Source organism: Octodon degus, unplaced genomic scaffold, assembly GCF_000260255.1.
Source record: "Octodon degus isolate 3935 unplaced genomic scaffold, OctDeg1.0 scaffold00077, whole genome shotgun sequence".
NCBI classification, from domain to species: Eukaryota; Metazoa; Chordata; class Mammalia; order Rodentia; family Octodontidae; genus Octodon; species Octodon degus.
Window position 1 is genome coordinate 11,660,589 of NW_004524653.1, and position 13,017 is coordinate 11,673,605.

Here is a 13,017-nt window from a genome sequence, read left to right on the forward strand (position 1 = left end):
TTGAAACTGTCTCATTGCTATTTGTTTATCAATAAAATTATGGGAAAAAATTTAAAGAACAAAAAATAAAAAATAAAATAGAATAACTCAATAAATTAGGCATTGAAGGAATATTTGTTGTATCCGAATGTAAACAACTGAATGGGAGTGGTTTAGAAGAATCTCTCTGGGTAAGGCTTACTTTTCTTGGTTGTAGGGTAAGCAGTATTAATGAGGCCAATGGAGATAATTCAACTCCTCATGGTCTTCTGCCCAAGCTAAAGGTACATTTCTGGTTGACTGGCCATGTAGTAGAAAACACTCTGCCATTGGGACAAGGATGTGAACAAAGAGCTCCCATCTATGGAAGTAAGGCCTGGGGCCATGTGTACTCCCGGTGGGGAAGAAGAAGGTAGTCATGAGTCATTGTAGAATCCTAATGGGCCTTGCCTGTTGTTCCTGATGATTGTAGCTCAGAAAGTCATAGGGTTCTCTCAGCTTCTAGCCTCCTGTGTAAACCTTTCAGTTGCAAAATGCTCTTCATTTTAATACAAAGAACGATCTTTGCCATTTGGAAGATTTGGACAAGAAGGTAGGTTCTGGGTAGTATGGACATTGTAATGATGTTAATTCTTTCAATCCATGGACATAGGCTATTTTTTCATTTACTTGTGTTTTCTCCAATATCATTCATCAATGTTTTATAGTTTTTGGTGTATAGATCCTTAACAGCTTTGCTTAATGTTACTGCCAAAAATATTTTTTATAGTACAAATGAGATTGTTTTACATTTCTTTTCATGTAGTCTGGTGTTAATATATAGAAATATTACTGATTTTTACAGGTTGATTTTGTATTCTGCAACTTTATTAAATTTATCTGTCATTTCTAGCATTCTTTTGGGAGAACCTGTAGGGTTTTCTACATTAAAGCATGTCATCAGCAAACAAACTATTTTACTTTTTCCCTGCTTATTTGGATAACATTTATTTATTTATCTATTTATTTATTTTAATTGCTATGGCTGGGTCTTCCTGTACTATGGTGAAAACAAGGGGTGAAAGTAACATCTTTGTCTTGTTTCTAATTTTCCAGTTTTTCACAGTTATGTATAATAATAGCTCTGAGATGGTTACATGTGGTCTTTTATATATAATATATAATATATAGTACTTTGTATATTACAAATAGTTTAAATGTGTATTACAAAATGAAGAATATCTTTTTTTGGAGTCAGCATCTCTTTATGCATTTCAGGGTGTCCTTAAACTCACTATGTGGCCCAGGCTAGCCTGGGACTCACAAGATCCTCCTACCTCAGCCTCACAAGTGCTAGGTTTATCAGTATGCACAGTGATGCCCAGCTGTAGGTCTTTATTATATCAATATACATTCCTTCAATACCTAATTTATTGAGTTATCTTAAACATTGAAAGTATTGCATTCTGTGGAATGTTTTTCCTGTATCTCTTAAAATGATCTTATAGTTTTCATCCTTTATTCTGTTAGTATATGCATCACATATATTGATTTACATATGTAGAACCATCTTTCAGCCCCAGAACCATATCTACTTGTTTTTGCAGGTAAATGGTTGCACTCTGAGCCCATCATATTAAATGAAATAAGTCAGACACATAAGCTTAAGTATCACTTTTTTTTGTGATACTAGGGATTGAACTCAGGACCTTCCCCTTGCCAGGCAGACACTTGAGCCACTGAGCTATCTCCCCAGCAAGCTTAAATATCATGTGGTTTCTCTTGTATGAGAGACTACTGAATTGAGAAAGACAAGAGGGAGAGAAATAGAAGATAAATAGGACATAGGGAGATATATTTCAAATGATTAGGGGAATAAGAGATGGGGGAGGGAAAGGAAAGGGGATAGAAAAGATAATTGAAGAAAAATATGTAAATAGAGATTTAGCAAATGGGAAGGGAACCAAGAGTTGGAAGGAGCAGGGAGGAGGGGACAAAAGAAAAAAGAATTAATATGTATTAGTTACATGTACCAACTCTCCATAATAAGTGCAATCACTATGTCCTACAAACGTATACTAATGAAATAAAAAATTAAAACCAAATCCCATTTATTTATGATGAATATGTTTTGAAAATTAGTTTTTTAAATTTTTAAAATTTATTTGTTTTTATCTTTTTTTTCAAATTAAATTGGTAGGACAGTTTCAATAATTAACACATTGCATACATTCTTCCTAGTGGTTAATTGCTGTACAAGATGCAGACATGATATCCTATTTACAAACACCATTAGAACAAATCACTCTATTCATTAGGAGAATGTAACTATATATCTATCCTAACCACTTTGAATACACAGATACAAAATAGACATTCATCTGTATACCTTTTTTTGGTTAAGTTCCGTTACTTGAATATTATAGGTGTGTAACCTAGCAAAATATTCTAAAAGAGTCCAGTAGCCCATAATAGTATTGGGTCTTCTGCTTCACTGGCAATGTCAGAAATTGTTGACCTGAGTCCGCTGCAGCTCAACATAACAGCATGGCTTTGCTTCTTATATTTCATTTTTATACTTTTGTGCTGGATGGTTAAGACCAAGGTAAAGCAGGACCTATGCAAGAAGAGTTGTAGCTTTTGGGTCTGATAAGGTCAGGGAAATTCCCTCAGGATTTATCCTGAGATCCTGCACCTCAGATTGTACACCCTTCGTCAGTGTCAGCCATGTGGATGAGTCACGGCCATTTAGTTTTTATTTTTAAATGGACACACGATCTTTGTACTCATTTATGGGATGGGAGTACTATAGTTTGATACATGTACAAATTGAGTAATGAACAAATCAGGTTAAATAGCATTTATATCTCAGATAATATCATTTCTGTCTGATGAGAAACTTCAAACTTCTACTTCTTACTAAAGATTTAAACATAGATTTTATGTCATGAAAAAGGATCAAAAAAATTCTGTGTATTACAAAAATCAGTATTCTATAGGGGAGTGGTAATAAGAGCTTACACCACATTTTGAACTTATGTATTTTATTGTACAATATTCTTAAAATTGTAGTGCCAACATTTTGTTTTTTACTAAAACATTTTAATCCTTGAATCATTTTTAGAAGCATAATCATAATTTAGTCACTGGAAGTTTTGAATATATGTTAATCTGTAAGCATGTGTATGTACACAGTATATATGGATGTGTGTATAACTCTAATATATATTATTTAAACGATAATTTTATATTTTATGTAGTTTGACTATTTACATTTTTCTTCTTTATTCATTTCTATCATTGTTTCTTCTGTTCACTCCATCCAGGTTATGTAACAGAATAAAATCCATTTACTGCTTTCTTAAAAAAAAAGTAACTTCAAACTTCTTTTATAATTGCTTTGAAATGTCTAAGTAGTTGTAGATGTCAGTTACTCTACTATGCTAGAACGATTCCTCCAACAAGTGTATTTTGATCTCATTAGCCAGTATTTTTCTTCCTTTCTCACCTTCTCTCTTTCCTTACCTCTAGTGACCTCTATTCTACTCTTTACTTCTCTGTGATCAACTTTCTCATTTTCACAAATGAATGAGAACTGATACTATTTGTCTTTGTGTATTTGGCTTATTTCATTTAACATAATGTCCTCCAATTTCAGCCATTTGTTGTACATGAGAGAATTACAAGTGATCATAAGATTCCATTGTGCACATATGCCACATGTTTTTAACCCATTCACCCACCAACGCACTGTTAGTTGATTTCATAACTAGGCTATTGTGAATAGTGTCATAATAAACCCAGGTGGGCAGGCGTATCTTTAATATCATGATTTTATTCCCTTTGGTTGTACACTGTGGCAGTGGGATTGCTGAATCACATGATAGTTCTAATTTCTGGGTTTTTGGTCTGAATCTCCATATTTTTTCCTACAGGGGCTTCACTAATCCACATTTCCTTTTCTCCATATCCTTATGGACATTTTTTTATATTTTGACTTTTTAATAATAGCTGTGCATAATAGCTGATTTGTTTATGTTTTATATTATTACATATTATACAGAGTAATGGGTTCCATTTTAATATATTTATAATGCTTATGACATATGTAGACCATTCCTACCCTCTATATTTCCCTTCCCCTTTCCCTCTCCTTGATTTCCTTCCTCTTCTCTAATACTCTGCTTTCTACTTTCACATCATTTCCTTTTATTCCTTCTAGATTTCACATATGAGGAAAAACATAGATATTTGTCTTTCTGAATCTGGCTTTTTCACTTAACACAATAATTTCTAGTTCCATCCACTTTCCAGTAAATGACTTCAGTTTCTTTCTCTTTGTGGCTGAGTAACACTCATATATAATTTTTAAATCCATTCATTAATTGACAGATAGTTTTTGTTAATTGCACCACAGTAACTATCTGTATACAAGACTGTGTAATATGTTGATTTTAATACTTTCAATTATATATTGAGGAATGGTGAGAAAGCAGTTCTGTTTTTAGATTTTTGAGGAACCTCTCTACCAATTTCTGTGATGGCTCCAGTAATGTACATTCTCACCAACAATATAGAAGAGTTCCTCCTTTCCTTATGCCCTGTTCTAACTAACAATTTTATTTTTTGTATTCTTTTTTTTTTTTTTTTTGGCGGAACTGGGGATTGAATGCAGGCCCCTGCGCTTGCCAGAGAAGCACTTATTCCACTGAGCCATCTCCCTGGCCCCTATTTTTTGTATTCTTGATGATAGCCATTCTGACTGAGGTGAGATGGAATCTCAGTGTAGTCCTAGTTTTGATTTGCATTTCTCAAATGGCTAAAGATATTGCACATTTCTTTACATAATTATTGGTCATTTTTATTTCTTTTGAGAAGTGTCTATGTAGCTATCTTGCCCATTTATCTATGTAGGCATTTTGCTGCTGTTAAGCTTCTTGAGTTCTTTATATATTCTTTGTTGGGAGCGCACCTGGAAAAGATTTTTTCCCTTCTGTAGGTTTCTCCTCCATTCTGTTGTTTTCTTTGCTGTGCAGAATCTTTTTAATTTGATGATAATTTCCTGCTAATCAGGATCAGGAACCAAGGATCCAAATGGGTTTGAAATGGTCTCAGGGGAGTTGGGAAAGAGGAAAAAATCTCCCCATCAACATTCTAAGTGATTTATATCTATATCTCTATTTCTATCTATCTCTATCTCTATCTATCTAGTTATCTATCTATCTAGTTATCTATCTATCTAGTTATCTATCTATCTAGTTATCTATCTAGTTATCTATCTATCTAGTTATCTATCTATCTATCTATCATCTATCTATCTATCTATCTATCTATCTATCTATCTATCTATCTTCATAGCATTCCAGAAATGTAGGCTAAGTATTTTCACCTATTAAAATAACACGCCATCTTATCCTTATGTGCATATTAGAATAGCTAAAATAAAGATATTTACAATACCACATGCTAGCAAGCATACAGAGCAGGTGGAGCACTCATACACTCCTACAGAAAAGGCAAAATGGTACAGCTCCTTTTTGAAACAGTTTGGCAGTTTCTTATAAACCCACACCACATAATTCAGCAATCCTGTCATCTAGTATTTACACAAGAAAAGTACCAACTTAAACATCCAGGCAAGAACCCACAAAGGGGTGCTTGTCCTGGATTTATTCACAATTGCAATGATTCAAATGTCCATTAACATCTACGGCCATACCACCCTGAAGTGCCCGATCGCATCAGATGTCCATTAACTAGTGAATGGATTAGCAACCTGTTGTGTATCCATACAATGGACAACTCAGCAATGAACAGGAAGTGCACAACACAGAGTGGCAAAATGAATCTCAAATTTATTATGTGAACAAAGTATAAATGTTAATTTTTAAGCTGCTATAACTGACTTAGTCAAAGTCATCCATTTTTAGTGATTTTATTTATTTATTTATTTATTTATTTATTTATTTATTTATTTATCTCAGAGCAGGCTAGATCCAATCTCTTTATTGTCAAGGTCCCCATTCTTTACCATCCCCCTCCAAACTATGGAAAACCCCCAAGCCTAGGAATGTCCTAGGGAAGGGAGGCAGAATGTGAGGAACCCCTTGTGCTCTGCCCTCGGGCCTGGACAGTGCAGACAGGGAGGGTGCATGGGGGAAGGGTAGGCAATAACTCCACCTGCAGAAGATGTGGCACTGGCCTAGGATGCATGGGGGCCAGGAGTGCCTGCTGTAAGCTTTCCTCTTGTACCTGCTACAAGCTGGCATCCAGGGGGTGGGTGCCTGGTGCGAGGACTTGGACAGTGATGCCCTTCTCCTGTTGGTGGCCAGTGCTCCTGCCAGGCTGCTTACTGCAGGGCCCCACCCCCTGTGTCTGTGTCCTGGCTGAGCTCCAGCTCTTCCTTGCTATGCGTCAGCAGCCCCTCATCACTATCATCTCAAGTCTGGGGTTCTTCCTGGGTGGTGCCAGCCTCAGGTGTGTCTTCTGGGGGTGGGGTGGCCTGTTGATGCTGGTGCTGCTGCCACTGTCACTGCCACTTCCACTGCCACTGCTGTTGTCACCTTTCTTCTTGCCATCTGGGTTGGCCTCTTGCTCCTCAGCGATCTGATCCAAGCTGCCCAAGAGAGCATCAGTGTTGGACTTGATCTGGGTCAGTTCTGTCCTGAAGACCTGCAGCTCACTGCTCCTTAAATTGACCTTGGCTGAACCAGTAGTCATGGCTCTGGAATGGGCAGAGTTTGACAGGGATGGCAGTTTTGACATCACAGACCAAAAGAACTGTGACACAGGGTTGTTTCACTGGAACTGCCCTGAGCACTGGCACTGGTGACAGGTGACCTCTATAGTCAAAGAGCCTGTATATGGCAGACACTGCTCTCTTTAGCCTGTTGGGTCTGTTGGGGTTGGGTTCCCTGGCCATGTTGATGTCCAGGATCTGCCCAACCAGCACCCATCCATTCTTTCCCAGCATAGCTGCCCAGGTGTGGTGCTCATTAGAGTACTGACCAAAGGCATATCCTTTGTGCACAGAACAGTAGGCCACATGGCCATATTTGGAAAAGATGGTCTCCACATCTGATTTCTTCACTCCAGCTGTGTTTAGGTTTCCAATGAAGACTTGGGAATTGTTGGTTACACTGCTTGTCTGGATATTCAAAGACATGATGGCCATCAGTACCAAGGTTGAGCTTAGCCAGCTATTTCTTCCTTTGACTTATAGGGTCAACAGCAACTGCCCCTGGGAACAGGGCTTACCCGGGCAGCTTCCCAGAATGGACTCTTCCTATCCCTGGAGCCTGGCTTATTTATTTATTTATTTATTTATTTATTTATTTATTTAAATGTATTTGGTACAGGATCTCACTATGCAGCTTGAACTCATAGTGATCCTCCTGTTTTCAACCTCCCTAGCACTGGGATTATAGGTGTGCACCACCATGCCTGGTCTCTGTTGCCAGCTCAGTGTGCCTGGGGGCAGGGCTGGTGTGGCATGTGGTGCCAATGATTGAACTCTGGTCTCTGCATTTGCCTAAGAAGGTGCTTGGTCTGCTGAGATATCTTTCTGGCCCTTTATCCACTTTTCAAATGGATGAGGTACAAGTAGTTCATGTTGACATAGTGAGTTGATGATGGAACCTGAACTTTAGACAAATTCTCTTTATCTTTTGTGACACTGTCATTTCTTCATCAACTTTGTGCCAATGAATTCCAGGTTTATTCTGGTTCTGCAGCACCATAGCCACCCCCTCATACAACTCCCGAATCATGTTCACTTAATTCCATGAGATCTATGTCATATATAACTAGTGAAGCCGCTCCAATCAAGATGGATTTATTTTGTGCTACATTTGCCAGTTTTAGCAAATAAAAACACAGGTTGAAGAGGAAAATTTGAATGAACAACAACTAATTTTTAATATAACTATATTTATTATATTGCATGAGATACATATACTAAAAATTAACACTAGGAGCTGGGGACATAGCCCAGTGGCACAGCACCTGCCTAGCAAGTGTGAGTTTAATTCTTTGTACTAAAAAATAATTATCATTAAACATCTTCTATTATGTTTGAAAATTCTGGTAATCTGTATTTCCTCTCCACATCTATTCTAGGTGCTCTGTTTTCTAATGTCTATAGGCTTGTTTGACAAAATAACTTTAAAAAGACTGGGTTTATTAGTATAACCAGGCTAAACTGCAAACCAAAAGGATACCTTGATCATAAGAATTTTAGGCACCATAGACATCTTTTAGAGGAATGAAGTAATGACATTCACAGTCTCAAAGCTAAAAAAAAAAATGGGTACTATTTTTGGTGTTCATGATCTTATAATTCACCTCTTGTCTAAAATATATTAAGCATGGATTATATACCAGTTACCATGCTTTAGTGCAATAGTTCAACTAATTCTCATGTCTATGAGGTAGATGTTATTATTTACTTTATGAAAAATGATGGCTTAGTGAGGTTATGAGACTGTGCCAAAATCACATAGCTGGGTGGATTTTTCTTGATCCAGAAAGTGAACTCAGCTCTAACTCAAACTCCAAGTTTTCTACCATTCTACAGTACTGCACTAAATTTTCACTCTGTCTCACTTTAATCCCTATGATATCAACAACTCTACCAGGTTAGTTGCATTATTTCATTTTCCAGATAAGAAAACTAAGGATCTAAGGTAAGTGACCAGGTTAAGACCAAAACCAAGATCATTGGTCTGGGATTATAATTTCCATGCTGAAAAGCCCAGGTACTACTGTAACATTTGAGGAGAATATAGTATTAGAATTCTGGGGAAAAAAAGTGGTAGAAGACTAAATTGCTACACATGTTTACTGCTAGTCAATCACGTAAGTATGGTTTTAGGATGTTGGGTCTGGCTCCTGGTCAGGGAACGCAAGATGTTACTGTTGGAGGACAAACGCTATGGTGCTGCCATCCTAGCAGTCCATTGGGATCTTAAGTCCAGATAAAAATTAGAGGAAGAAAAGTTTAACAAAGGGAAGACATTTTACTTGCAAAGAGGGAAAGGAAGGGAGTGGAAAGAGAAGATAGATAGTTATCCCACTAAGAAACAGAGTAAAGGGCGCTGGAAAGATGGAGAACCTGTGGGTCCTTTGTTCCCAGTTGCTTTTGTGGGGATGGGGTTAAGTGACTCCATCCATCCTCACAGCTTGCCAAAACTGGATTATTTTCTGGGCACCTCTGTTTACATCATTTCTTCTGGTGCTCACATGCAACTGTTAAAAAAGAAAGTTGTCCTTGGCACCCTTTTAAAACTTTATGTTTGGGATGGGTGGCTAGTTGGCAAGGGGTAGCTTATACATGGTTAGCAGAGTTGGTAAGTGTGTGTGTGGATATCTACTATACTCTATAATGATCCTAGAGTGAATAATAAAGTGACTCTAGAGTGAACACACACAAACACACACACACACACACATATTAGTGCATAGGTGTGAGTACATTCTGTATTAGAGTTACTCCCCACCATTTGCTTTCCCTGTATTTCATTGGAGGTGGGGGTGGATTATCATTCATTTGTGCACTTAGCTTTCTCTCTGGGTCTTGCTTGTCAGCTTTTTAAATTTATTTATTTTTTTGTCTCTTGGTACAAGTCCCAAGGCTGTCTTGTGTCTTCCTTTATCTGGTTTTTCTGTTTTTCTACCCACATTGTGACCTGGTTCTTAGGGAAATTTCTCTAGTAAACTTTGTTTTTAACTCCTTAGTGTCAGGATTAGCTAGACGACCTAATGAGGCTCCTGCATAGTCCTGATCCTACAAGAAGCTCTGCACAAGGCTACTCAAGATATTTTCTTAGCTTTCTTAGTGTCTGGAGTGCCACCAATATAGATTGCATGCATATATTGGCAAAATGATTTCTCCTTGTGCCTTTCTTCCCAACTTTCTCTCATCCTTCTCACTGTTTTTGAAATTTATTTACTCCAAGCTGGACATTATTAATTCTTCGTCTTACACCAAAAAGTACAATGGATCATGGCCCTGTGAAAGAAGGGTGCTTAAGTGAGTGGAGGAAGACTGTTTGCTGGGTTGTCTGGAGATATCATAGGATTCTAGGATTGGATAGCCCCAGAAGGAGTAAGAGGAATCACTTTATTAACTCAAGATCATCTAGGATAATTCTGGTTTTAGGCTTTAGTAGGGTCTGACCAGGCCCTCCAGAAAATTTTAGACTATCTGTTTCTCTCTTCAGTCGGGCAAATAAAAAGTACTCACTAATGTCTGAGCTTGCTGCAAGATTCGCTGTGAGCAAAAGAACTCTGAAACTGTTCCTCCCAAATCCCTGTGATCATTCAAGCATGACCTCTTACCCAGGAGCAATACAACAGGCAAGAGTCTGTGTAGGACTGTGCAGCAGTGGCAGCTCCTTGGAATGAAGTTTCTGGCAAATCCCTCCCCTAGTTTGGACCTCAGTTTTCCCATCGGTGAGCTGAGGGGATCTAGAGAATTCTCTTTGCACACACTTTGCATCTTTTTCTGGATTGTGCTTAACTCCTGTCCCTTGTTTCCCATACAGGCACCTTCTGCTCTGCCGCCTCACCTTCTCCTGGATGAATATAATTTTGCTGATGCTTCTTTCCCTTTCTTTGGAGCAGACTGTGGCATCATATGGCAAGCAAGTAAAACGTGGGTTCAGAAAAGCTGTAGCCATTTTTGTTTGGAAGTGTTCTTGGGGACTGAGTATTAGATATGGGGCAAGGGTGAGAGTCAGGCAAAGCCACCATTGCTGTGGATTAAAGGTCACTTAAAGCTACCCATCCTTACTACCTTGAGTGTTCCAAGTCTTTCTCTTGCATGTTCCTCCCAAATCATTTCCCTAGCTTTCCCCACAATGTGTCTTTCAGGTTTAAGTTTTAAAAAAATTGACGAATCACCAAGCATGAGTGTGAGCAGAGGGGATCTGGGAAGAAATCATTGTAATAGTTGAGAAGAGAGATGAGATGCGGAAAGGTGTAGGTCTGAGGGAGAAGTGGTAAAGAAGGAGAGAAGATGGGGTTTGGGATAGAATATCAGTTTGAGTGAGAGAGTCAAAAGATACTCTTAGTGAAAATCCAAGATAGGATGCTAGGCTGTTGGAGAAGGGAGAAATAATCTCTGGATTCTAGCAACAAAAAGAAATGATTGATATCAAATATCAAATATCAAGATAGTGAACATAGAATAAGACCCTGTAACAACCATACACTTTAAAAAGTAATAGTAGGTATTGGGTATTTGTCTTGAGTTCACAAGACATAGGGTTCTGGCCTCCTATTCTATGTGTTTTCTACTGCTCCTTACCAATTTCCCCCATTGACCAAGATACAGATGTAGAAAAATTAAGTGTCAAGATATTTTGTTTCCAGTAGACAGAGGAGCTCCTTAATTTAATGAAGGGATTTTGGTCCTTACTTAATTCTCTACTTTGGAATCCGAGTCATTTTCTTTTCTTTTTTTAAAAAAAAATGTATTTAGTACAGAGTCTACAGGGTCTCACTATACAGATTGGATTCATATTGATTCTTCTGTTTTCAGCCTCCCAAGTGCTGGGATTACAGGTGCGCACCACCACGCCCAGTCTCAATTGCGTGCCCCAGGGGCGGGGCTGGCACAGCATGCCTGGGATCGAACCCCGGCCACTGTGCTCTGCCTAAGCAGGTACTTTAGTCTGCTGAGCTATCTGGTTGGCTCCTGAGGAATTTTTTGTTGCTACCTGGGCACAGATTCCTTAAACAGATCTGTATAAATGGGCCACAATTGGTGAGATGGATGTGGCCCCTGAGTATATAAGCAGAGCAAGTGTTGAGAATTAAAGGTAAAAGGTAGGACTGAAAGATTTTCACTACTGTGCTCTAGGAGAAGAACTGGAATTCTCACGAAATGTGAGTTTGGGCATTTTCTTCTTGCAGAGAAACCAGGAGTGTGCCCCAAAGAGAGGATGAACTGTAGCACTACCGATTGGAAAGTGTGCCGAACAGATTCTGACTGTGACTATTTCCTGAAGTGCTGTCTTTTTGCCTGTGAGAGCAAATGCATGGATCCATACCGAGGTAGTGGCATCTAGGCTGAGGATAGAGGCGACACCCAAGGTTTTGCTTCTTTCTCTTTGCAGTCTTGGCTGAATACCTCTCTTGAATGTTAGGACTGGGAGGCCAGAGCCCTTGATTTTTACATTCTCCAATTTAACTCTCCACCCTCAAGTATAAACCACATGTCTAGGCCTGTTGAACATAAACCAGATAATATTGATGCTAGTTTTTGTGGTCCAACATTTACTCCTTCTCAATGAATCCCCTTTGCATGCTCACTATGTGTCAAGAGATGGTTGTGAGTGCTGTGGGAAAATCAAACCCCAGGCAGTTTATGTGGTGAGGTCATGTTGGTACTCTGTTCTTAAGAAGGTTTACTCATAACAGTAAGTGTTGGCCATCCAATATGTATAAAGAACTGTGCATTTTATAGAGATTCACTTGTCCATTTATTCATTTAACAAGTAGCTATTACCAGTGTCCTTTAGCTAAAAGCAACCAGGGACACACATGCAGGTGGACAAGGGGAGCTTAGTACTCATTCTGCTAGAGGCAGAATTTTTTGCACTGACAACCACGAGGCATCTCAGAATGAAGCTGCTAAAATCTATTAAATGATATGGCTTTGAGGAATTGGGGCAAGTTTATAAAGAAGTGGGGTTTGTCTTAGAGTAAATACTGTTAGGAAAAAAAGACAATTCTATGGCTGAATATCTCAGCGAATCCTATTTACAGAGAGAGCACATAGAGTAAAGACAAAACTATAACAGAAAAGGCCTGCACTGAGGTCAGCTGGGAGAGAGAGCCTTCCTTCCTTCCTTCCTTCCTTCCTTCCTTCCTTCCTTCCTTCCTTCCTTCCTTCCTTCCTCTTCCTTCCTTCCTTATTTCCTTCCTTCCTTTCTTCTCCCCCTCCTTCTTTCTTCTCTGCCTCCTTTCCCTTCTTCCTTTTCCTCTCTCTTCCTCTTCCTCCTCCTCCTTGTCCTTGTCCTCGTCCTCGTCCTCGTCCTCCTCCTCCTCCTCCTC

At 38.7% G+C, this 13,017-nt stretch overlaps 1 protein-coding gene and 1 pseudogene across 2 annotated transcripts in view; one reads left to right on the forward strand and one right to left on the reverse strand.

Annotated features, from left to right (window-relative positions):
- The first annotated feature begins 349 nt into the window (after positions 1-349).
- The window catches only part of Wfdc8 (WAP four-disulfide core domain 8), a 19,448-nt gene continuing 6,780 nt past the window's right edge, over positions 350-13,017 (forward strand). Inside the window, exons 1-3 of one of the 2 annotated variants that reach the window (XM_023720780.1) lie at positions 350-571; positions 10,503-10,612; positions 11,875-12,018. In XM_023720780.1, the coding sequence (XP_023576548.1) occupies positions 513-571; positions 10,503-10,612; positions 11,875-12,018 (313 nt within the window). In that variant the 5' untranslated portion in view covers positions 350-512. The remainder of the gene's footprint in view (positions 572-10,502; positions 10,613-11,874; positions 12,019-13,017) is intronic. The other variant, XM_023720781.1, reaches the window with a different exon arrangement.
- On the reverse strand, positions 6,308-7,123 carry LOC101565390 (annotated as a pseudogene).